The sequence below is a fragment of the Pseudopipra pipra genome, chromosome 4 (assembly GCF_036250125.1).
Source record: "Pseudopipra pipra isolate bDixPip1 chromosome 4, bDixPip1.hap1, whole genome shotgun sequence".
NCBI lineage: Eukaryota > Metazoa > Chordata > Aves > Passeriformes > Pipridae > Pseudopipra > Pseudopipra pipra.
The window spans coordinates 67,863,631-67,890,425 of NC_087552.1; the positions used below are offsets into that span (position 1 = coordinate 67,863,631).

At 37.5% G+C, this 26,795-nt stretch overlaps 1 protein-coding gene across 1 annotated transcript in view; it reads left to right on the forward strand.

Moving 5' to 3' along the window:
- Nucleotides 1-26,210, forward strand: part of LETM1 (leucine zipper and EF-hand containing transmembrane protein 1) — a 30,974-nt gene extending 4,764 nt beyond the window's left edge. Inside the window, exons 3-14 of the mRNA XM_064653430.1 lie at nt 2,691-3,147; nt 7,830-7,973; nt 8,920-9,057; nt 11,802-12,005; nt 12,470-12,589; nt 13,670-13,801; nt 14,472-14,651; nt 15,266-15,415; nt 18,381-18,515; nt 19,075-19,262; nt 20,776-20,914; nt 22,281-26,210. Of these exons, the coding sequence (XP_064509500.1) occupies nt 2,691-3,147; nt 7,830-7,973; nt 8,920-9,057; nt 11,802-12,005; nt 12,470-12,589; nt 13,670-13,801; nt 14,472-14,651; nt 15,266-15,415; nt 18,381-18,515; nt 19,075-19,262; nt 20,776-20,914; nt 22,281-22,430 (2,137 nt within the window). The 3' untranslated portion in view covers nt 22,431-26,210. The remainder of the gene's footprint in view (nt 1-2,690; nt 3,148-7,829; nt 7,974-8,919; nt 9,058-11,801; nt 12,006-12,469; nt 12,590-13,669; nt 13,802-14,471; nt 14,652-15,265; nt 15,416-18,380; nt 18,516-19,074; nt 19,263-20,775; nt 20,915-22,280) is intronic.
- The last annotated feature ends 585 nt before the right edge of the window (nt 26,211-26,795 follow it).

Genomic DNA, 26,795 nt, shown 5'->3' on the forward strand with positions numbered 1-26,795 from the left:
TGATTTGTATCTCTGTGAAACCAGAGAAAGTAGTTTATTATATGTTACAGCCTTGGGTGATGGTGTCCTCTTCTGAAAATGAATCCAGCTGTTGTGTGCCCTTATGGAGCTTAAGGAGTAGAATGTTGGCAGAATCCATTCTCTGTTCCTGGCTTGGCTCACAAGGCGTACTTGTGGACATGAATTTCCTAATCCCTTTCCTTAGAATATTAAAATATGTGTTCTGTAGTTCATTTAATAGTCAAACTGACCAGGGCACAGTGACTATTCTTCGATTTCCTGAGTTTCCATTTTAACATAAGGATGTGTCTCTAGACACAACCCTTTAATGCAAAACAAACTAATTCTTTTTCAGACATGTTAGTTCTATATCACCTGCTGTAGAATTAATTGTGGTTATTTTTTTAAAAATACATGAAGCATTTCCAAATATCTATGTACTTATTTGTAAAGACTTTTAGTGTAAGTCTTATAAGACCTCTCTCTTGGAAATTTGGAAACTTAGGATTTTAAGCCTGTAGGCTGGAGCACCTCTCATCTGAAGACAGACTGAGAGGATTGGGATTGTTCAGCCTGGAGAAGAGAGGGCTCGGGAAGGCCTTCCAGTATCTAAAGGGGCTTACAGAGAGGTGAAGAGTGACTTTTATCAAGGGCACGGAGGGACAGGACAAGGGGAAATGGCTTTAAAATGAAACAGAGTAGGATTAGATTAGACATAAGAAATTCTTTGCTGTAGGGTGGTGAGACCCTGACACAGGTTGCCTAGAGAAACTGTGGATGCTTCATCCCTGGAACTGCTCAAGGACAGGCTGGATGGGGCTCTGAGGAACCTGATGTAGTGGAAGGTGTCCCTGCCCATAGCAGGGGGTTTGGAATTGGATGCTCTATAAGGTCCCTTCCAAATCAAACAAAAATATTTTTTTTTTGTAATTTGTTTGGGGGTTTTTTTGTTTTGTTTGTTTTGTTGGTTTTTTTTTTAACAAAAATTGCTGTTAATGTAAGGTGGCTGCTTAAAATAAAACAAACTAGTGCCTGCACCCCACATGACCCAGATCTGAAAGCAGGGGACTCTACTATTACAAATACTGAGGACAGACTAGGATAGAAGTCTCTCTGACCTCCTGCTTGTGAAAGTATGTTCAGAGAGGCACATTTCTTGCAAATTTTTTTTCTCTGCAGAATCAGAACCAGTTCTGCTGGCAGAGCTCCCTTCCTCTCTCCATGCAGAAGAGTGTTGATGTATGTAGGTGGAACTTGGTCTGTAGGCCTGGAGCTCTGCCTTTGGGAAGTGCCTTAGAGCTTAGAGTCAGGCTGGATTGATTTATGCAAATGTTTTAATCTGGTTTTGAATATGTACTTTATTTTCTTAAGAGACCTGTCATTCTCATCAGTTAATATCTGTGCAAATATGTACTTTTCTAGCTGATCAAGAGACTGTTTTGTGTAACTGTGTCTGTTTTGGCAGTTGTCTGACCATTGAATGGTCAGGTGTTTAAAACTTTAGTTTAAACTAGAAACTAATAATGTCTCTTTAAAAAGTAATAATTTCAGTCTTTCTTTTTTTTGTTCAAAGCTCTGTTTGAATAACATTAAATAGACAAAACCATTAAAGGAATTTAAAATCCATCGGAACATGTGATAATTAAGTTTAAAAAGTGCTTCTTCCTGAGAATTGAGTGAGGGAGGTTAATACTTACAAGTGTTCAATAAACTTTTTTTTTTCTTAAAATGTTATTCAGACCTGCAGAGCCATTTGCTCCTATTTTCTGTTTTTGACTGAAGACAAAAATCACATTCTGATTTTGTTTTGTTAGTACAATGGCTCCATGAAGAAACACCCCAATCATTTCTGTCCTGTAGGTGACTTAATGCTGGCATTTCAATTTGAGGGACACCTAATGGAACTCATTTATATAAAATATTTTATCTACTATTTTATTTTTGTCCTGTCTTTTTATAAAAGTGTGTAGAGTTCTACTTGGGTATAAGGAGTAGTTCTTCTGTGTGTAACAGGAGCTTTTGGGGTGTTTGGGCAGTGCTTCCCTGCTAACTTCAGTCTACATTTAATTAAAGAAAAGAACAAAATTCTGAACAAGGTGCTGGTTCTCTATGCCCCGGATCATATTCCAGGATGGAATTTTTTGCGAAAGTTTCCACTGAAAAAGGAAAACTAAATGAATGGAGATAATAAGAGAGGAACTCTAATGAAATCGGATTTCTCTGATAGTAATTCTCTTCCTCTGACTCAACACCTATCCCAAGTCTACAAATTCTGTTTCTTTTTCTCAAGTGTTTTGCTCAAACAGGAGAAGTAGTAAAAGGGTCTCTGTGTTACTCATGAATTTGCAGAATAATTTTCAAATGTAGCTTTCTAAATGTAAAGTACATCTGATGGCTACTCTTTATTTATTTGGAGTAAAATAAACTACCTTTTCAAAGTTGTTTAATGGAAAATTCCCTGCAGATTATTTTTTTTGTCATGAAGTAAAACCACTTGTTCTTTTCAGGTATAGACATTGATCTTAAGAGACAAAAGTTTGCATTCTTTTTCATAAATATGTTGTAGATATTTTTCAAATGATGTATTTTATAATACATAAATATATATAACTATACAAGTGTATATTATATATATATATATAAATAGCTTGTGATCTGTTGCTAATTCTCGAATGCATTTTCTTTTGAAGGACTGTACACTTTAAATATTGCACTGGTGTCCCTCCTGTTTACACATACTCCAAAAAAGATCATTTCTGTTGTTGGACTAAAGGATCTGGACAAATATACTTTACTCTTATGAGCTCTTCTGGCTCATGGACGCCACTAGCAACCCTGGGTGTTTTAGGTCCCCAGTATCTCCCAGTTAGATGGTGGCATTCTTCACGTCCTCTTCAAGATGACTCTATAGTTGAAAAGTCACTGAAGTCCTTAAAGGACAAAAACAAGAAGCTGGAAGAAGGAGGTCCTGTGTATAGTCCAACAGAAGTGGAAGTTGTGAAAAAGTCTCTCGGACAGAGGGTTATGGATGAACTGAAGCACTATTACCATGGGTTTCGATTACTGTGGATTGACACCAAAATAGCTGCAAGGATGCTCTGGAGAATCCTGCACGGAAACACTTTGTCTCGTCGAGAACGGAGACAGGTACTGAATAAACACCAGTTTCACTTGAGTGTCCTCAGTGATTCCTCCATTTTATTGAACTGAGTTAGTTCTTTCTGTTGTCTTCTATTCCTAGAATTAAAACTGCTAGGTGTGTTTCCCTCCTGCTCACTGTGTGGACACTAAAATTTTTGGATATTTTTGCTCCAAAACATTTCAGTTGTGTTCCCTGTTATTGAAGATAAATTTGGTATTTTCTAGTTGGAACAGCAGAGGATTCTTCTGTTTTGTCATGTGAGCAGCAGTTGTGGTTTGTTCTCAAAGTTCCCATCCATGTGCTACTTCTCTGTATATGGTCACTTTCTTTGCTTTTTCACTCCAGCTGGAAAAGTAGAGGGAAAACACTTCTAGTAAAGGTTGGATTTGTGCCAGTTCTATTTCTGGTTTGTTGCTTGCTTGTTTTTTTTTGGTTTTTTTTTGAACGGGATTAAAGCAGCAGGCTGAAATTCATGACTGATAATGTACTATCTGTTATAAATATATCTGAAATAATTTTAGTCCAGATACATTTGTTTTCTTCATGACATGTAGCTTACATGTATGAAACTGTAAAAAGGAAACTGATAATTTTAAAGAAAAGGGAGATGCAAAATATGAGTGCTTTCAAATTTGAATAACATACATGCATTTCAATAGTAATTTCAGGTTCTGGATGAAGTAAATGCAAGCTTATTCAATTAGAATAAAAAGTTATATGGATATTTAAAAGCATTTGATGTGAGCTCATATATGAGAAGACTGTAAAATAATAAACTGGTGTAGTTAATTCCTTTTTTTACTTTAAGAATGCATTGGTATTCAACTTCACCCGTTCATTAGCAAAATATGCAACGTGCTGATTTGATAGTTCTCATTTTACTGTTTTAAAGGACAAGATGTTTAAGCAGTTTATACAGATTAAAAATTCAGGTCTGCCTTCCTGCCTTTTTTAAATACAAAAAAAGCGGTTCAGCTGTTGCTGAAAAAAAGATGTGCTGGAAGAAATGCTGGAGAGCAAAAAGTGTATGTACTCTGCAGGAGGAGTGAGCAGTGCTGCCCGTGGGCACAGTCTGCCGCTCTGCAGTTTGTGCACTTGCACACACGAAGTGTTAGGGTCACATCTCTGCCCTCAAAACTTCCAATAAATGATAAAAAACATGAATATTTGCTCATTGTTTTCATAATTTCCTGATGAAATTAGGTACACATGTGAACATTTTGATGTGTAATTAGAACCCATCACATCCTAATGCAGAATGCAAAGGTTTTTCCTATATTCACAAGGTGAAACAAATAGCAAAAATTGTTACATGCACATGTAGCAGTTTTTAGCTGTGGGTACCTGTGGTCTCTTTCCAAGAACAGCACCGGTTGATGGTCTCAGCATTTTCATGCTCCTTATTTTTGACGCCTTCCTTATGCTGGTGCAAGAATATGCTTGGCAGCTGATCCAGCTGAGACGTTGCTCAGCAATAAATATAACAGTGTGTGCTGACGTGAGAGGGGATTATGTGGTGCCAAGAAGGAGTAACTGAGGACAGGGGAAGGTGAGGACTGCAGGACTTGGTGAAGCAGCAGTTCTGGCTTGTGCTGGCTTACTGAGAGCTTTGGGAAACTTGGAAAGCCAAGTGAGACAAATTAATTCATGGTTTCAAACAGAATCAGAAATTCTCCAGAGGGTGGATTGAAACCATTGATTTTCCTGCCTGTGTTGTGTTCACTGAGCTATACTTCTGGGAAATTATACAAACAGCAGTAATATTCCATCAGTAGGTGGACTTATTAATTTGATTGCCCTTTGATCATAGATCTATCTTTCTCATATTTAAGTAGTGATCTGGCATTTGGCCTTTCTGGATTCGTTTTGGTTTTGTGTGCAGATGTTCAATTTTTCTTGTTTTAAATAAAACCGAAGTTTTTTTGTTTGCAGATATGAGGTGGTGTTTACACTGATGTAGCCTGTTTCTTACCTAATGACGTGTGTTTGTGTGAATGTATATGCATGTAATCTGGTGTAGGAGATGTAGAGAAAATAGCTTTAAGAACTGCAGTGATGTTAGTTTCTCAGTCTAGGTTTTGTGTTTTCTGTATTGGAGGAAGAGGACATCCTATCTCTGGAATGAAGGCATGGTAGACTTAGAACCCAGCATCAGTGAAAAGCAAAGCCATCTTGCAGCTAAACAAAACCCTTTATCTACTGTGTTTTTTTAAACCTTATTTCAAGTTTGTTTTAACACAGTTAATTTCTTTTTATCAGTTCAACCTTAAATCATAGTATACTGACTGATTGGAAGAAGTCTTAAAATTTTGATGCCAAATTCCCTAAAACTTTGCCAAAGTTGCTCCCGAACTTTAAAAAATGTAAAATTAAAATTGAAGTACATACTGCCTTAAATGTATTAAGCTGTACATGAACTGACAGTCCTAGAGAAATTTTATCTTCATGCAGACTGACAAATGAGTTATTTCTGCCTGCCCTTTCCTTCCTCTTTGGAGGCAATAATGGAAGGATATCCAAGTAATCTAACCACATGAACAAGCATTTGCAGCATGGCTAATGCAAAGGGAGCTATTGCTTATGTAAACTAAAAGTCAGTTCCAAAATTCTGCTGGTACAATTGCTGGCAGGGTTTGGATTAAACAGGGTCACATACCTACACTTAGGAGAGAGGGCAGGAAGAAGTAAAACATGCAAAATATGATACTGGCTGTTAAAAACTAATGGCTCTAGTGATGGTTCCTGCAGCAGGATGGTTCAGGACATGGAAGTGAGGTGGCAAACACTATGGAGTTTGTGGCAGGTCTGCCAGCTTTACAAACTCTTCAAGCCTGCAGAGGGGGGAAAAGTGAATCTGTGAGCTGTAGCAGCAGATACAAGGTAGTCACAAGGTCTTCTTGCTGTGCTGCCAAATAACGTGTGTGTAATCGTACACCATTGTATTAGGTTCCTGTGTAAAGCTGTTTTCCTTGAGTTAGCCGAGTGCAGTTCCATGATTTATGTAAAATGATCCAGGACAGTGCTGCTGTGGAAAAAAAAAACTGGTCCTGCTTGGTGCTTTAATTGAGTTTTGCAACACCCCCTGCCCCCAGCTCTCCTCTTTGGTTTGTACTGATCCTTTTTCACTTGTCTATGTATGTATTTATGGACCAGTTTTACCTGGATCAGAGGTGTGACTGCTAGTGCACCTTCATGGCTCTTTATACCTTGTCTCAGGTTAGCATTAGGGTAGCTTAATCCAGTGGTAAAACTGCTTCCTTGGATATGGATTTTGTAGAAATACTTGCACGCACTGACTGAAAATAGAGACTGGGTTAAAATAGGAACTCTGTACTCTAGAAAATTTTGAGGTGGGTTTTTTTGGAACTTGTTCTTCTGAGGTTTAAAATTTTCCTCCAAACTTTCTTTCTTTTTTTTTTTTTTTTTTTAAACTCCCTGGTAGTCGTTTGCCTTCTATTGTTGGAATGAATGGAAAAATCCTTGAGCCTCTAAACAATGGACCAAAGTATCCCTTCTGGGAAACTGAGTTTTTTTATATGTATAAAAACGAAACAAACAAAAAAAAAGTGGAACTTTGAATCTGTATAGCATGTGCATTCCTCATACAGTATTTAAGATTCTGTCTGGTTTTATGCTAAGAAAATTTTGAATGAAGTTTTACAGGTTTTGTATTCTAGCAAATCAGTCCTAGGCACGTGAGGTCTGTGCTGGTTGTTGCTGCTGTTCCCCTGATTGCTTTGAGCTGCGGGAAGGGGTGAGAGAGGGAAGCATGTGTTTGGTTTTGTAATAGCATTTAGGTTGCCAGTTTTTACCACTCATAGCTGTGTTTATCAAATCCTGATGTTGAATGACATCTGCTGTGGCAGTAGTGTGCCATAGTGCACATCTGGCCTTTGGTCTCTGATTTAGGAACGGACAGTATTCCCAACAACCAGTTATATCTGTTGTGAAATGAGGTAGAATCAAGCAATATCTGCACTCCCTAATATAAACTGAGTTCTTAAGCTTTCAACAGTTACTGAACATTTGATTATCGACTGTGCAGCCTAATATACATATTTGTGAGTGTACAGAAATCACAAGGATGGTATTTCATGCAGCTGAAGATTCAGTAACCAATGTCTTGGCCTGCTTCAGAGGATTACTGCTCTAGAAAAGCAGTGATTTAAAAAAAAAAAAAAGAAGCTACCAAGCTGGGCTCATTACCCTGGATTTAAATGTACATTACAATTGTTATAAGGCACAGGGGGAGGGATCTTTCATTTTGTTCTTGATTACTTAGTCCATAGTAGCTCATGCATGTAAGAAGTGGTGGAGCACAAATAAAGATGCATAAAAGGAGTTAAGCAGCTTTAATGACAACAAATGACCACCTCCTGTTTTCAGGTGCTTTTAAGAGGTTTAAATGAGATACTTGTTCAATAATCCTATTGAGACACAGTGAGGCTTTTGAAATACTTTCTATAGTGTTGAAAAGTCCTGAAACTCTGTAGTATATAGCAACTTGAAGAAAAACATACTAAAAACTGACTTTGTCACATCCTTTTTCTGTGTTATTTATAATTTTCTTAATACCAAATATATATATGTGAGCCTAAGTGATAATTGGATGATCATATCACGTATTTTTAAAATAAATATTTAAATTTTAGCTTATCAATACATTTCTTTTTTTTTTCCCTTCTAGTTCCTTCGAATATGTGCCGATCTTTTCCGCCTGGTCCCTTTCTTGGTTTTTCTTGTTGTCCCATTTATGGAATTTTTGCTTCCAGTAGCTCTTAAGTTGTTCCCTAATATGCTACCCTCTACGTTTGAGACAAAGTCTAAAAAGGTAAGCAGGTCTGAATTTGTAATCCAGTAACATTTTGAAAAAATTAGAAATCTTGGTAAAGAAATTAGAAAAAGTCTAAAAAGTAGGTTTGTGTTTTTTTTTCAGTGTTAGGGTAACGCTTTTATCTTCCTTATCTTGTGTTGAAGATCTTGCTGTTTAACGTATAATAATGAACCAGTGCCATCCTGGTTTACCTGTTTATATGTGCAGGTGCTGAGCTATCAGGGCTCTAAGCCTCTCGTGTCTTTTGTGCTATCCCCATCTCCGTTTTCAATTCAGAAATGAAAGCTCTGAGGCCTAATTTTCCTGACTTGTATTAAAATAGACATTGTAACATTTGTAGTCTTTATTCTTGATACAAGGTTTTTCATATGTATACTTAATATTTAAAACAGCTTCTTACGCATTTTTTGTTTAGAGTTTATTTCTTTCAGTTAAGTTTTATCAGAATTAGAAATCCCACCAAAAAGCCCCACAAATTCTCACTTTCAGAGTACAAAAAGCTTCCATGAGGTTTGTACATAGGGAGTTCCCAGTCAGTCACAGATATAATCAATCATGATTGTGTATTTGGATCTAAGTAACCACTCATGTCTAATTCTGTGATAAATTCCCTTTGGATGAGATGTAGTGTAGGATTTCTGTGCTGGATACAAGGGTTGGGAACTACCCAAAACAGGGTTTTTTTCAATCTTTTTGTTGCTAATTTAGAGAGTGCATGTTAGTTTTAGCAGGTGAGGCATTGCATCTCATGCCTCATGGAGCTTGGAACCTATTTTTCAGAGTAATTTGGAGATATTTGCTAAGAGTGAATGCCCTCTTGGGATGTATGTGTTACAGCAGAAGTTCAGAAGTACTTCACATGACTTATCTGAGGCCAGAAGAAGTGATATTTTGTGCACATGTTTCTGGAAGGAACTTTTAAAACCAAATATTTTCTTAACAGGAGGAAAGGTTGAAGAAAGAATTGAGAGTAAAGCTTGAATTGGCTAAATTCCTTCAAGACACCATTGAGGAGATGGCATTAAAAAATAAAGCAGCCAAGGGAAATGTGGCAAAAGATTTTTCAACTTTCTTTCAAAAGGTAAAAAAATTTAAAAATGTGTTTAGTCTTGCTACAGAAAAATGGCTTGGTGTTGTATTTGGTTTATGGTAATCGTCAGATACCTTTATCCTGTTGGACTTGAAGAAGCAGGATGTAGAAGTTTTTTTATGATAAATTTCTTTTTTGTAAGTTATACTTCAGTGTGATAAAGTTTTACTGTTCTTTGGTGTTCTAGCTGGTGCTTTTACTCTCTTATTCTAGAAGCAGTGTATTTCTGCTCATTTGCTTATTGTTCTCTTATTTTGTTAACAAGTTAATTCTGACATGAAACATTGTGTGCTCAGTGGTTATTTGTGTAGTTTTTGACCTTTTTTAAGCCTGGGTAAGAAAACTGGGAGAAGGGAGTTCTTTCCTAATTAACTAATTAAAACTTCATGGGGGAAGACAGTAAAATTTTTTTGGTCAGATCTAATTCTGCTTGTAGAAACAGTTTTTAAATGCATAGTTGCCATGCTGCTGAAATCCTTTTGGTCACTGACTATAACGTATAGTCTGGGGTTTAGCTGTAATGTGGTTGCTGTGTTTGGTGCAAAATTTTTCTGTTCACAATCCGTTGCTGACAGAGAGACTGAGTGTCAGACGTCTGCCTCCTGTATTGATGGCTTTTAGGTTTGACAGTGGTTCCTTTCACCAAACTGTAGGTAAGGGTAGAAAATTCCCTGGAGATAAAAATACCTTCTTAAATCTTCTCAGGATAGGATTTATCTCAGTCCACTCGCACTTTTAATTTCTCTTAATTGTGGGGCTGTTGAATAAGAGATGGAGCCAACAACATCACTGGTGCTTTGTTGAAAGTAAGGGTGTGGTCCCCTCCTTTGGGCAGTGCATGTATTTGCACAGAAAAAGGCACATAAGCCTGGGGATTTCAGACCTGAACTTTACAGGTCCTGTCAGCTTAAGATTGTCCTGCTTGTCAGAGGTAAGAATGAAGTTCTGAAGTGTGGGGTAATGAGATGGTGTTGATAGTGCCGCGTGGGTTACCGCACATCATCGCAGCGGCAGATTTTGCCAGTCAGCAGCTGCTTGCAAAGTCCATGTACTTTGAAGCTTCTATGCAATTACCTGTTTCTGTTGTTTTTAATCTGCAGAACATTGTAAGTCGTTAGTTATAGCAGTCAATGGCTGAAGCACTGACCCTGCAGACCCTGGGAACGTGCCACTGCCGTGCTTCATGTTTGGAACATTTTGTTTTCTTCTGAAAGAACTGCTACTGAGAATTTGTGTTTGGCCGTTAATTTCTGTGGAAATAAATGATGTTTCACTCCACGTTTGCTGGAGGAAGTCCCAAGTTCCTCTGATGACTAAAAAAGAAGTTTCAAGCCCCGCATTTCTTGTGTGTGGGTGTGCTTTTTACAGCATTATATTTCTCATTTGTGCCGTGGAGACAAAATTCATTGATCTCATTTCACTGTACCACATAATAAATGTCAGAGCAAGATGAAGCTTAAATGTTTCCCACCTTTTTGCTGTTCTTTTACAGCTTCTTCTGTGTTGAAGTATTTGATACTGCAAGAACCATTGATTATAGGCTTGCTGCAGAATTCCAGAATTTCCCCATGTTGCTTTCTAGCTAGTGATGTACTAGAAAGCTTCAGTTTGTACTCTTAAGAAACACATGGTTGGCTCTTCATCTTTAAACAAGGAAGAAAATACTTCCTATATTTTTAAAGTGCCATTTTTGGCTCCCATAGTGAAGACACCGGTGAAGTGGAACAAGGCCTTTGACCTTCCTTTCTCTGAGTTGGTTTCTCTCCTAGACAAGTATCCAAATTTTTACCTTTTCCTGTGCTCTCAGTAGCCGTTTACTAAAATATTTCAGTTTGCTTGTAAAAAAGTTAGGCATGATACATCAGTCTGTGTAGGTAATGTTAGGTTTTCAGACTGTAGATTTTTGATGCCCTGATGTTACTAATGAGCTTTCAATGGTATCCTTTAAATAGAAAAATCAGCACCTATACAGGTGATAATGCTTTACTATGACCTGATAAGACTAGGGAATGATTTTTCTCCTACTTCTTTGAACTGTTATTTCTGCTTCCTGTAATTGGATTTAATGACTGTGAAGTGCCCTTTGGCCAGATATCACTGAAAAGCTTAACTTTGCATTTGTACAAGTAGTTACATAGAACCTTCCAGTATATGAAGGATGCAGAGCCCCTTTCCAAATAGTGGTTTATACTTTGGAATAACTTCAAGTACAAGAACATTTGCACTGGGGTGTTGCAGAACAGCTAGGAACTGAAAGCCAAACAATATTGTAACAAATGTGCTTGTGGAGAGAAGTAGGTAGGTAAGTGTCCTAATCCATGTTTCATAGGGACAGCAGCGTTGCAAAATTTTTGCCATTGGATGTACTTCTCACTATGTCTTCACAGGGTGATGCTTTTAATGTGCTTCTGTGTTTAGTAAGTGTGATACCAGAAAGAATACTTGTCAGGGTGACTTCTCTAGCAACTTTGTATTCACTCAGATGTATATATACACATAGATTTTGAGGTATTATGCAGCATTGCTGGAAACTGCAGCACTATCAATTCTTTTGCCTTTTGTAGTATATAAGTTGTTTTTTAAAAATTTGTGTCGTTACTTCTTTGTGTGCTATTTCCTATCCCAAAATGGATGCAAAGTGTTTGACAAATGAGGAGAACGTTTTATTCAAAATAATGCCCAACCTTAACACCTGCTTTGAAAAGCTTTGCGTGCGTTTGTTTTTTTTCCTACAGATCAGGGAAACTGGTGAAAGACCCAGTAATGAGGAGATCTTAAGGTTCTCTAAACTGTTTGAAGATGAGTTGACACTGGACAATCTGACCAGGCCACAGCTGGTGGCACTTTGTAAATTGCTGGAACTTCAGTCAATTGGGACAAATAACTTTCTCCGCTTCCAACTGACTATGAGGTTGAGAAGCATAAAAGCAGATGACAAGGTGAGTCATTCTGAATAGGCACTGGATGATAATTTTGGAACATAAGAGTAGTGACAGTGTGTGGAAATATATATGTTTGTTTTCCTAGGTATTTGTCTTTTTTGTCGTAATTGTCTTATTTTTTGAACTAACTTAAAACGAAAAGGCTTGAAGAGCTTAAAATCGGGTGCCCTTATTTGTAATGAAAAAGCTGACCTTTTTTTAATCTACCATTAATCGCAATGAAATTAATTCTATTACAAAGAAAAACGTTTCTATGAAAGTGTAATTTGTAAGGGAGCTGATAGAAATATTGGCTTGGAGATTGACATGGCCATTATGGAGGTGTTTGAACAGTGGAGGCTGTTTTGTGTTACCGCAGCAGCCTCTAGTGGCCATTGTAACACACGAACTGTGCAGTGATGGTGATTGATGCCTGTGTTTTGAGCTCTTACGTACTGAAGTTGACTTTATGCATTGTGCAGATGATTGCTGAAGAAGGAGTTGATACCCTGACTGTTAAAGAGCTGCAGGCAGCTTGTCGTGCCCGAGGGATGAGAGCTCTTGGTGTGACAGAGCAGCGTCTCAAGGAGCAGCTTAAACAGGTATAGTTTTGCAAGACTGAATACACAGGCCTAGTTGCAGTTGCTAGCTCTGATTTTTCTTCTGATTCTGAGAAGTCATTTTAATTCTGTTCTCATTACAGGCTTGGTTAAAAGAGTCTTTCTTCTTAACAGGCTTTTATCATGCATAAATTGTAAGAATGTAGTAGCTGTGGGTTTCTGCCTTTTGACTGGGCCATGACATTTTGACGATGCAAATGGATACTTAAACATAGCCAGTATATGTTTTCAGTTTTGGAAGTTTGTCTTGTTAATTGTTTGTATTGCTCTGTAAAGAAATTTTTGCTAAGTAAATCAGTTCTTTGTCTTTTGCTGTTGCCTGGTTTAGAGGAAGATGTGTTGGAATAGGTCCAGAGGAGAGCCACTAAGTTATCACAGGACTGGAGCACCTCTGCTATGAAGACAAGCTAAGAGAGTTGGGGTTGTTTAGCCTGGAGAAGAGGAAGCTCTGGGCACACCTTATAGCACTTTCCAGAACCTAAAAAGGGCTTACAGGGAAGCTGGAGATGGGACTTTTCACAAGGCCATGCAGTAACAGGACAAGAAGGAATCGCCTTAAGCTGAAGGAGGGCAGGTTTAGATTAGGTATTAGAAAGAAATTCTTTTCTGTGAGAGTGGTGAGGCACTGGAACAAGTTACTCAGAGATGTTGTGGACTCCCCAACCCTGGAGGTGTTACAAAGCCAGGTTGGATGGGGCTTTGAGTAACAGTTTAATGGAAGGTGCCTCTGCCCATGGCAAAGGGGTTGGAACTAGATGGATGATCTTTAAGGTTCCTTCCAACCCAAAACATTCTGTAATTCTCATATGTATATGAAACAAACCACTTTTTCAAACACTCATTGAATATTACTTGAAATACTTGTTCAAACAAAATACTTCTTCCCATATTTCAGTGCAATTGCTGTAATTCTGGTTATAGGCTGTAGTTCCTGTTGTAGGATATTGACTGATAAATAGTGGTTAAAAAATTTCATATACTTTTTTTGTGTGTGCTTGACTTTGTCTGTAAAAAAGAAAAAATCCCAAAGTTGAAGATTTGTTTTCTGTTTTGTGTTTATAGTGGTTAGATCTGCACTTGAACCAGGAAATCCCTACTTCGTTGCTTATTTTATCCAGAGCCATGTATCTTCCAGATACCCTTTCTCCAGCTGATCAGCTCAAAACAACACTTCAGACACTACCAGATAGTGTTGTAAGTATTGATGTGCACAGTATGTGCACCAGCTTTCAGTGTCATCACTGAAAATCCATTCAGAGAAGTAGATGTTCTTCTTGGTTCCTTTCTTTTCCATGAAAAACTAAGCCATGGATAAGTTTGAGTGACCTTCAAATGCAGAGGAAATTGTGTTATGTGTGGAGGGGTATGAGAATAAAGCAAATACAAGGCAATAGTAGATTGCATGACAGCAATAACATAAAAAGGTTTGGAATACACATTTTACTTACATAAATACCATGAATGCTCTGGGCCAGATAAAGACATTAATCTATGAAAATATATGATTTTGTTATGTAGAGAGAGAAATTATCAAATTATTGGTAGTCTTGAGAGAAATAGAATGAAGAACATGTATGATTACAGGGTGAAAAGTTCATGATTCCACCAGAAACAGAAACTTTGTTCAGAAAACTTTCTAAAGAAAGGGAGTCATCTTTTCCTGAGAAATGCAAAAATTGGGGTAACATTTGGGGATTTCAACCTGATTCATTAGCATACCTGTACTACCTACCTCAGTAAGAATATCTAAATTTCTTAAATCATGCAGACATATATATATATATATGCATATATACATATATATATATACACACACACACATATATATATACACACACTTTTATTAGACTTATGTTATTTTTAGGCCAAAGAGGCCCAGGTGAAAGTGGCAGAAGTTGAAGGTGAAAAAATAGATAACAAAGTCCGTCTGGAAGCAACGCTTCAGGAAGAGGAAGCCATCAGAAAAGAAAATGAAGAAAAAGAGATGGAAAGATTGTCTGAAGCTGCAGAGAAAGCCAAAGAAACGCTTGAAGTTGCAGCTGTGGTAAGTTCTGCTCACAACTATTGAAAAGTAAATGTCAGTAATGTAAAAACTAACATGAGTTATTGCCTCTGCTCTGGGTGTTCCCTGCAAGAAACTGGACTTTAAATCCATATAGGGAAGATGTGGGAGAACATTAAAAGTGACTGCAACACAGAAGGGTTTACTGTGAAATGTTGGCTTCGTCTTACATGTCTTTGATTTCTCTTTCTTCTTAATTAGAGTAGTAAGAGAAGACTTCTTTTTCTCTAGCAGAGGTTGTGTTTTGTTTGGTTTTTGTTTTATTTTCTGCATCCTATGCTTTAAATGTTCTTATCTTTGGCTTAGTGTGTCATTAATCCCGTAATGTTAGTGTATAATGTATGACTATGAAAGCTGCTGGCCTCCTTTACTGGTGAATTAAGCCTCGAGCTCACAGAATGTAGTTCATTGGATGCAAGCAGGTATGTTAATGTGAAACCCACTCACTATGTTGCAGTTTTTTAACATCTCATAAAAATGTGTGTGTCTACTTTGGCAACTGTTTCTATTTTGAGAAGTCATTCTTTACTGATGCTAATACAGAGAATGGTTTGGTTTTTTTTTTAATTGAAACTTAATGACTGTTTCAAATTTAGAAAGAGGTGGAACCAGCAGTAGATCTTGAAGCTCTGCAAGCTAAAAAAGTCCAGGTGGCTGTGGATACTGAAAAAGAACTGGCAAGGGCAGATTTGGCAGTGCACTCGGAGACACTGATAGATACAGCACCCGTGTTGGAAGGCATCAAGGTAATCTGGATAACTATGTGATTTCTCACTTTTGAATGTAAAGGTTCAAAGCATCCACCTAAGAACCATGATAAGTTGCTTGTCTGTCCTTCACTTTTAACCCTCTCACCGCATTCTGTCAGTTAAAAACAACTACTTAGTAGATTGCAAATTCTTAAGCAACCAGTGCAGAAACTGAAGTCAGCCCAAAACATCTCTGAGTATCTCCTTCATCTGTTTGCATTGTTGAAATTAATATACCTATTTTGTGGGGCATTTGCACTGGCTGTAGATGTAATTGGTCTGTGCACGTTTAAGCTGTGTATAGTTAACATGTGAGGAGTGAGAGGGCAGGAGTAGGTCAAGATGATTCTTCCCTTCTTTTGAAGGGTGTAGCTAAGACCAGAGCATTAAGTAAGGAATTAGGTTTGGACTAGACTGTACTAGATTTGTATTGACTTCCACTTCTAAACTGCTAATGGACAATGTATGTGTGCTAAAAACATTTCAGTGTACTCTTTCTCTATTTCTTCAGTATAACGTGGAACATGATTTACCATCATTAAAGTAATAGGTTAATTTCTAAACTTAGCATGCTTTGTTGTGATCAGAGCATGCTTTGCTACAGACAGCGAGTGCTCTTTTTCATTTGGTACCTGCCTGGTGTCCTTCTTTCCCTTACTGAAGATAGGAGTGACATCTGCTTTCTTCCAGTCCTCAGGAGTCTTCCCTGATGACCATGTCCTTTCAAAGATGATGGACAGTGGCCTCTCAGTAACATCTAACAGCTCTCTCAGCACTTGTGCTTGTATCCCATTAAGTCACATGGACTTGCATGTGTTCAGTTTGTTTAAACGTTCTCTAACCAGATCCTCCTCCGTTGATGGTAGGTCTTCCTTTCTCCAGACATTGATATCTAAGACCTGGCATTCCTGGAGGCCCTTACCAGTAAAGAATGAGGAAGGCATTGACAACCTGAATTGGGTTTGCATGGCCAGATTTTGGTAGCAAGGGAGGGGGGCTTTAACGGTGGCTTCTCTGAGAAGCTGCAAGAAGCTTCCCCCATGTCAGACAGAGCCAATGCCAGCTGGCTCCAAGATGGACCTGCTGCTGGCCAAGGCCAAACCAACCAGAGATGTGGTAACACCTCTGTAATAACTTATTTAAGAAGGAAGGAAGTTACTGCACAGATATAATTGCGGCTAGAGAAGAGAGGAGTGAGAATATGTGAGAGAAACATTTTCTCTTGACTTCCTTTTGCTGCTGGTGTACTTGTAGAAGCCCTTCTTGTTGCCTTTCACATCCTTCACCAAATTTAACTCCATTAGGCTTTGGCTTTCCTGAATGCATCCATGCATGGTGGCACAGTGTCTCTGCATTCCTCCTGGGTCACCTGTATCTGCTTCCAACTCTTGTAGACTTCCTTTTCATATTCCAGTTGCACCTTGTGTTTTATTTGTAGCTTGTTTTTGTCCATGGGGTTTGAGGTCAGGATTTTTCTCAGTCTCGATGTTACTTTGCAGAATAACAACATTAAGTTAAAAATGGATGTTTTAAGTAGAAAAATATTTTCGATTTTTCTCGACAGCATCATTATCTACCTGCTGTTACCATAACATTGTTTCCTTCAGAATGCTGCCAAGGAGGTTTCAATGGTAATAACCAAATGGAACTAATGTGCCTGGAAATGGGTGTTGTTGAGTGGTGAGTTGGCTGCCTCACTGACTGCAAAGCTGGGTGCATGAAGTGCAGCCATGAGGAATGCTGTGGGAGGGAGGCAGGCAAGGCTGGGATGATCTCATTTGGAAAGAGCAAGGATATTTGTTGCCACATCTGTCATAGCGTTTGTATCACTGCCTGTTGCAGCACCAAAGCCGTGAGAATGTGTTGGCACCAGGCCATGAGTAGGACTTCCTCAACAGCCCAAACTGATATGAGAAAACAAAAAGTAGACATGACAGTTCTTAGCTGAGGTTGCAGTGTGGCCCGTCCCCTAAAGATGCTTTCAAAGATTTTAAGCACAGTGGAATTCCTACCTCTGAGAAGGGAAATACAAGACTGCTGGCTTCTTGAAGATGACTAATTTTGAGGCAGAGGAATTTGTTTTCAAATCGAGTTGCTTCTTATTTTTTTTTTAAACCTTTTTTGCTAATGTGAACTATAGATATTGTGTTAAAATCAGAAGTGAGGTTGGTGCCCAGATATCAGCATTACACTGAAACTCCTTCTGAGTTGATGAAGGGACTGGATGCCTGTTCCACAGTTGGTTCTTGGAAGCACATCATTCTTCTACTCTGTGTTCCACACATCCTTGTTTTGTTTGCACATGTCTTTCTGTACTGTACTTATGTGTCTGTTAAAAGTTTAGCGATTCAAAATAAAAGCTGGTGTCTGGGTAAGATTAGTACACTAACTATAGGTAGTATTATGGGATTTTAGCATTTGTAATTAATCATCTTGAAGTCTTGCTTTTCCAGTTTGAAGGTTAGTTTTTTATTCTCAGCTTTTCAAGAGACAGGTATACTTCAAAAACTATGGATGTTCATCCTCATTCTCACAAAACTTGTTGAAGATAACTTTTCTACAGCTCAACTTCCCAAACTTTACAATTTTTTTTGGTGTAATTTATCTTTCCTATACGTAGTGAATTGTTTCTCAGTTGTTTAAATTGCTTAACCCAGCAAAGAATGAAGTAAAACGTTCTCAAATGAGGTGATTAGCTACAGAATTTCTAATAGCCAAAATGCACATAATCAGTCACATTAGCTGAACTTACTGATGTTGCACTTCAAAAAAATATGAACCATAGCAAACTAATTGCCTTACCGTTTAAAATCTTTGCATTAGCCTCAAAATGGTTATGATAGTATTGACTTCAAACATGGGAAAAGAATCTTGAGTCTCTCTTTTCTGGTAAAAGACCCAAAATCTTTGAGGAAAATCACGAATGTGCCTTTCACTAATTTGTGTGTGTTTTCTGTTACAGGGTGAGGAAATCACTAAGGAGGAGATTGACGTGCTGAGTGATGCTTGCACCAAGCTGCAGGAACAGAAAAAATCACTAACTAAGGAGAAGGAGGAGCTTGAGGAATTGAAGGGTGATATCCAGGAGTACAGTGAGGTGAAGAATGGGGCATGGAAGTTCTTTTTTTGTGCATATTTAGTTTTAGCAGAAATGACCCACAAATTCAGATTAACTTGGTTGGTTGTCTGTTAGCCTGAAGTTGGTAGCTGAGTGAATGAACTTTGTATGGGACAATGCAGAGCCTCATTGGTATAACATGTTCAAAGCCTAGTTGTTGTCACTGGAGTAGTTCCCAGCAGATGAGAATCCTGTTCCTGCTCTTATTCCCAGGGTGACTAGGCTAACATGAGCTGACTGACTGCTGCATGCTGCAGTTCTTTCTTATCAAGGGTAGATGTCAGTATGACAGAAACTTCAAGTCAAGTAAAATTAATCTTATCCAGTCTTATGAAAGATGTGGAAAATAACATTTAAGGGGTGCATGAAATAGGCAGCAGTGTTAGAATTTATTGTTTTAATTCCAGTCTGGCTCAATTTATCTCTTCATTTGCATTTCATTTACAAATGGCTCCTGTCTTGAAATGCTAGTTGAAATCTGTTGTTGTGAATTCACACCAGCAAAAGCTTTTCTCTCTCTCTTGACTATTTCTTTTAGGATTTGCAAGAGATAAAAGAGCTCTCTAAAACTGGCCAGGAAGAGGCAGTGGAAGAGTCAAAGGCAAGCAAGAGGTTGACAAAGAAAGTGAACCGAATGATTGGTCAGATAGACAAAATTATTGTTGAATTAGAGACAAGTCAAGAGACAGTGGATGCAAAGGTGGCTGGTGGTGATGTTCCTGCTGGGTAAGTGACTTGGAAGCACTGGATATGTCTCTGGCTGTTCATCTTCACTCTTGCTTTTGTCTGATGTGTGGTTAGAAAAGAATTGGTAAATAGCTTGATGTTTAGAATGTTGAGGTAATTGATTTTAAAAACAAAATTAACAAAATTGTGCTGTAGATTTTCTCTCTTATAAGGTTAAATATGGTTGAAATGAGGAAGGAAAAAATGTTTTCTAATTCCCCAGATGCTAGTCCTGGGGAGAGTCTAGCAGGCCATCCTGTGTCAAACAGTCATATGCTGCATATTAAAGACACTGAAACACCTGGAAACTGTGACACAAATTCTCATGGTTTGTGATCATGAATGCTGTATTAATCTAGTTTATGCTTGCACCATTTTGTGTGATTCATTGAGAGAGGATCCCAGCTCCCAAAGAGCATAACTGAACAGAAACAAGGATTCTGCTTTTGTTGCTTCTGAACTTTGTTTTTTCCAGTCCCCAGGGCAAACGGTCATTTGTTTCAGATTTTGTGTAGTAGCATTAAGGCAGCCATGTGAGTGGTGCTGCAGAGAAGTTGTTGATCAAAACCATCTGAATTTGTAAATTAACAATACAATGCAGAATCTACTTGTACTGAATGTAATTATACTTTGTAATGGATGGTTTTCTGGATAATTTTGTAGGTGACTGTGGATGATTGAAAATTATTGGTTTGAATATTGCTTAGTTGTCAAAGGCTTGTCTTTCAACCCTCAAGTTGGTGCAGTCATTATGAAGCCATCGAGAGTCATAGAAATGACACCAGTCCAGAATATTTGGTGGCAGGTGGAGAAATGCTTCTTGAATAAAAGTCAGTCTGTGCCCAGAGGAGCTGAGACTACACTGATAAAAAACTCTCCTGTTTAGTATTTATTGGATTCACTGTCTCCTGAATTTCAGCTGGATCTGTACTGGAAGATGGTTCTTCAAACTAGCAAATTGTATAGGCAAGCAGAGGCTTTAGGTAGCACAGACAACTTCATGAGATCAGTGAGCAGACAGTGCAAACATCTGAAACCTGTTAGTCCTTTCTTCTGCCAAGTCCGTGATATGAGAAATTGCTCAAGTGATTATTTCTCAGCTTTTGTTTTCCTGTGCCTTTCATTAATTTTCTGTAGGCCAACCTCTAAATCTAAAAGGATGACAAATGCATGGCACTGCATCTTTGGTAAATGGGGGTGGGGGTCCAAAGGGCAATAGATACACAGTCTGGGAAGCACAGGAACTGTGCTAAACTTTTTTTCAAATGCTGCTGGATATTGTATTTGTGAAATAAAACATGTGGAAACTAGAAGCACGAAATTCAATGGTAAGATAAAAATCTGCTTGTTGATCAGTAACTAATTTTTGCTTTTTGCATTCTTTCAGGATTATAAGTAGTTACATAATACTTTTACAAATGTCTGCAGTGTAATGACTTTCAGTACTGCCTTTTGTCAACTTTACTCCTTTGGAATACCTGCTTGCCATATGCAGTTTGTGCTTTCTCTTCAGGGGGAATCTCATCAGTATTGCTGAACTAATCAATGCAATGAAACAAATTCAGAAGATTCCAGAGGAGAAGCTAACTAGGATTGCAGAGGCACTAGATGAAAACAAGGATGGAAAAATTGATATAGATAATGTTGTTAAGGTAAGTCTGTGGACTATTTAAAGAAAATAAGGCTAACCATCCTTCAAACATTGGATCTGTTTTGACTTAAATTGGTAGTGCTGTCTTTTGAAGAGTCTTTATACCACTGAGGTTTTTGGTAATGTATTGTAAATAGATCTTGCAATACATGCTAGCATCTTGAGAATCTATATGGCTGTTTTTTGGGGGAAAAGAAGGATCTTTATCCTGTGTCTGTTATCCACATTACCTTCAAAGCTGTAGATTTTTCTGTACATCTATGTCAAGTTTGATAAAATATGGTCATTTTTTTGCTACTTAAAAATGGGAGGGAGTAGGAGAACTACTTCAGGAACACCACTGTTGGCAAATGTCTTGACAAAATGCCCATAGATATATTTGATGTCAACACAAGATAGTAGCTGCTCTTGCCTACTTGTGTACCTTGGCTGTCACCGAGACCTGTATTTCCTATGCTTGAAGGGCAACAGACCATCAGTTGTCTTTAAGTCCACTGTAAATGACCTGTATTTGTTGCCTGTTTGTCCTGTTTTCTGATTTTGCGGAACATTCTCAGATTTTCTCTGCGTTTCACCTGCATTTTCTTGTTTCTTTTTTACTTGGTAAATTCAGATATGTTCTGAAACTCATCTTCTTGCAAGTCATTATCCTACTCAATACAGGAATAGCATGTAGAGTAAGGCCAGCTAGAAAATCCAGTAAGAGCCTTTTGCAACACATCTTCCCTCTCTACTGAAGTTGTCCCAGTGGTGATTATCTTCCCTGTTGCTCTAAACAGCCGTCGTACATTTAGCAGCACAGATAAACTGTACTTCTGAATTCTGCATGTATTACAGAATAATTAATTCTAGGAAATTGAGGAGTTATGCCAAGAATACATTCATATAAAAAGCTGTATAAAGGAATTTGGAATCATCCACCAGATTATTTTTTTCACTTCCTTCCTGAAAGGCCCACCCTCTCTACTCTAAATTTGTGCCTATTAATACAGTAGAACTTTTTTGATAAAAGTAGGCCAATAAATTACTGTCTTAAATACTGTTTCAGCAGGTACTGAATCTGGGCTTTCCATTAGAATAAATAAAATAAATGGATCTGTTTTCTAATGTGAATCTTTATATGCTGCACACACAAAAGCTCAAAAGTTCTAAATAATTTGTTTTACATTTTAGCTTTTTTTTAGTACTCTGGATATATTTGAGGTACTGGTTGTGATTTGAATTTGTCTTTCATGTAAGAAAAAAAATCCTGTTTTTCTTGAACATGAGAACTGAACACTTTTGTTGTCTTAAGAGATTATTATAGGAAAATGCCTCAATCATGTAAAAACTAAACGCTCTCTCGATTTCATTTTATGTTCATCTAGGTAGTAGAATTGATTGACAAAGAAGATATTGATATTGGCACTAGTCAGGTTGCTGAGATTATGTCACTGCTTCAAAAAGAAGAAAAACTGGAAGAAAAAGAGAAAGCAAAGGAGAAACATGATAAAGAAGCTGCAGAAGCAAAGAATTAAGCTTCAGAATCTGAAGCTAATGCACTTGTAACCAAAATCTTGTATATCTTTGTGTCTAATGGCTACATATTACTTGAGCTTTGTGATTATGGGAAGTGTTTTGAGCTGATTCTGGTAATAAATCGTAGATGCGTTTTCTGACATATGGAATGAAATTTCCGTTCATCAGAGAAGTGATTTACTGTCATTCCATACTGATGAAAACAAAATATGCTTTTTTAGCAGTGCTCCTGCCCACAGAAACATGTATTTGCACTCATTGTTGTGGTACAGTGATCCATTAAACTTGGAAATTTGCTGTATAAATTAAGTGTATCTATCATGGAAAAATGTTTCCCATTTATTTTCTTTCATTGTTACTTGGGGCCCAACCTTGCTCTGCTTCTACCTTTTAGCTTTTTCAGAATTTAATACAAGCTTTCTGTTCTGTCACAATATTACATATTTCGTAACCTGTTAGTGAAGATTCTGTGGCTTCAGTAGTAACTCTGTAGTTTGTGGCTTTTTAAAGCTAAATATCACTAAGCTGTTGCCTCACTGACAGAGAATGTGGCATTCTGATCACTTCTACGAATTCATGGTTGTTTTTTTTTTCTGTTGAAGGGAAAAATCAGATTTTTCCTTAGAATGGAAACATGGCATGAAGTTTGCTACTTATGGGTGCCTTAAATTTCTTAAGACTAGGGGAGTAGAGTGTGCTGCCTCTACTCAAAACTCCATGAATTGTTAAAGCATTGGAATCACAGGAGCCTTTAAAATAGTTTCAGAACACAATTCTGTCACATGGTAAAGTGAGTTAAAGTGTTTGTCTAAATAGCAAAGTGAAAATAATCATAAGGGGGAAATGTCAGTTGTGATCTTGCATATATTTTTTTAAAATGCAGATATTTCTGCATGCTTGTTTTTCATCTGAGAATTATTTACATCATAACTGGTTCTCTTACCTCTCAATTTTCGTCTCAGGTATAAAGTCATTAACCAGCTATAGTCAAGAGTACATAAATATGTTCATCTCATGGCTTTGCTTACTGTGCAGTCAACAAGTCGTGTCTGGTATTGCCAGTGCTTTAATTACATCATTGGTTTTCCAATTAATTGCTTATAGTCACTGTCTAACTGTATGATTGAATACTGGCAGTAGGTCAAGTTTTGCTCATTAATGTTCCTTCTTAGTAGTAAATTTTAAAGTTTTAAAACTAAAATACTAACTCTGGGATGTTCCATAACTTTTGGTAGCCTAAATTTTCCACTTTTCTTAAAATCTTCTATAAAATACACATTGCGTGGCTTGAACCAGCAGGGTTGTGGTTTGGCTTTTTTATTCCATTCTTATTTTGCACCCAGTCTTTTAAAATGTATGAACAGTCTTGATTTTGTGTACACTATAGAGAGCACATCTTACAATGGCGCTGTACACGGTGATAGTGAGGTGGGCAGTTAGTACTTAATGCTTTTAGTCATAATTGTATATTTTCATAGAAAATGTTGACCCCCAAGCGTATTTCAGCATAATTCCATGTGCAGTATTTATGCAGATTGGCTAAATTATTTGTATAAACTTATTTGAAGTTAGTGGAACAAGAGAAGTTTTGACAGTCTCATGGCTTGCATGATGGACCATTGTATTTAGTTGTTTCCAAAGCAATATGTACAGTGAGATGTACAGTTCTAGAAAAAGAGTCAGTGTCTAGTTCAGCTATTGAGTTCATATTCTGTACAGTTTGCAAAGAAAGCTGCTCACAGCACGATCCTCCTGAGAATTACTGTAACTGTATCTGAAGTGTGAAATTGCTGTGACAAAGCTGAAATTTCACATCAGTACAATCTTTGTGGTTCCTGTGTCCCTAAACAAGGGGGCTGTTCTCTTCCTCATAAATCGAGGTTGACTTGGAGATTTCAGCATGGAATTCACTTTGTAGATTTTTGAAGATCAGACTTCACTAGGTGCTTTTTTTTAGGCCAACACTTAGATGAAATTGAAAGAGTGAAACTCATTTTACAAAAATACAGTCTTGAAACTAATTTAACATTGTATAATTTAGTTAGAATGAATGGGCTTTGAAGTATGCTAAATTTTGCTGTTGCATACTTTCAATTTAAAAACAATGTATGATGATATTACTTGACATTCCTGAAACATGGCAAAGATACTTTAAAATCGCCTGCTACCTTTCATGGAATATAAAAACCTAAGAATTGTATGCATTTGAATGCATGCAGATATAAAACAGGGATGTAGCAGAAAAAGCTGTTTTCAAAGATTTATTGGTCAGAGTTTTACAGAGCTTTTACAGTAAATTATCAGATTGTACTATTTGGGAGTTTAGGACAGATGCCATTCTGTGTTTACTGTTCACTTAAATTTTCTGTGGATTAAATAAGAAGGGAGTCAAAAATAGTTGATGATTTTTTTTTTTAATGAAGAACATCCTGATTAAAATAATTGTCATACATTTATTGAACATTTTTAGCTTTTGGACTTGTTTGAAATTTGGAGTATTGTGAAATCTCCACAGGTTACATAAAATCACAAATGCCAGTTTTCCGCTGTTATCAAAAGCGTTTAATGGATGCATCGACCATAGCAAAGGATTTTTGCGGGGTATATCTTCCTTACGTTGTTGAAAGTAGGCAAACCCATGACAGCTGGACTTGAACAGCACATTTTCTGAAAGCTTTACAGGATTAGGAAGCCCTCGGTGATCCACTTTTACCCAGTTGTGAACCTTCCCAAGCAGCTCTGTCCCGGCGAAACAGACAACTCCAGCAGATCAGTGGCTCGAGGACTAGCTTTGGATAACAAGCTTGGTTGTCTTTTGTGTTGACCAAAAAACCAGGAGCTGCAGTACTTTCAGAGAAAGGATGACTTGCGAGTGTACAGTAACTGGTCAGAACTTATTCCTGAATGAATATTTAATCAGGAGATGTAAATATTTCTTAAAATAATTAAAGGATGTGTGAAATTTTGATGACTGACTTACACAGGCAAAGCCTCTGAGCTCAGAGTTACATAATTGGTAAGACCATTGTGGGATTCTTACAGATTCAAATAAGACAGATTTTGACTATGAAGTATTTGGGGGAAAAATGTAAAACACACAAAAAAAGCTTTTTTAAAAATCCATTTAGCAACAGGGAAGAGAAGCAGAGTAGGGTGCAATTTCTTTTTTCCCCTTCAAAACAAGTGGGTTATAGGACCTATTTTATTGAAAAACTTGTTTCCGTTTCATCATAACTCAAAAGATGGTTTTTACAGAGATTTTCATCACTGACTGCATGCTGTGAGAGTAAATCTGCCTCCAAGTTAAGTACCAGAAAGCTGGTTCAGTAGGAGGTTTTCAGCAGGACTGCATGCAGGCAGGGAATAGTCTCTTGCCAGGATAGTACCTTACACTTACATAGGCTTTGTCTGAGGGGAAAAGTTACATTTTTTATACAACTCCAAAATACTTCTTGTAACTTTATATCTGCATACCGTGCAAATCATATTAACTTTAGCTACTTCAGCATGTATTTAAATACTTTTAAATTGTTAATATAAAAAAATTGGGTATATTTAATTAAAAGAATAATCCCATATTCTGTCCGTTGTATGTATTCTGAGTTTTGCTTTTCAGTTGATGAATTTCAGCCCGTTTTACAAATTTAAGTTGAAAATCATTTGTCTGTGCTTTGAGCATACTGGTCCTGTGTTTGCCATAACGCAGTATAAAATTTTTATGTTAATTGGAGCTTGTGTCCTTTGTTTAGTCATAATAAAAGTATCATTTTGAAACCTAATCTCTCCATTATTTTTCTGTTGCTTTAGATTATTTAGTGCTAATTTATTGCTGTTCAGATGAGATGCCAGGCATGGAGCTGGATGCTGATGAGCTGAGTGTTACAACTGAAATGTTTGAGGTAGAAGAGGGAAAGTGAAGGACAAATCTTTTAACGGGGGGGCTGGTGGGTTACGTGGGGTTTGGTGGAGTGGTAGTTCTTGCAGAAATTCTCTTGGCTAATGTGGGGCCGCTTGCCTGCTGTAGTGAATTGTGATAAGCCATTCTTTCAGTCTATTGTATTTTAGGTGGGGAAGGTGGGGAGCAGCTTACTCTTTACAGAACTAATGGAAAGATTAAGATCTATTCCAAACAGAAATAGCCTTAGGAAAGATCCTTGTTCAGTCTTTGTCCAAGGTAGGGGAAAAACATACCTGAAGTGGTTCCAGAGTTTACTTTATGCCAGGCTGTGCCCCTTGCTCCTGATTTTGGAAAATTACATGTATTCCTCTGTAATCAATATTATTCACGAAGCATTCAGCAGACTTTTAAGTCACAGAATCAAGGAATATGCTGAGTTGGAAGTGACCCGCAAGGATCATCAAGT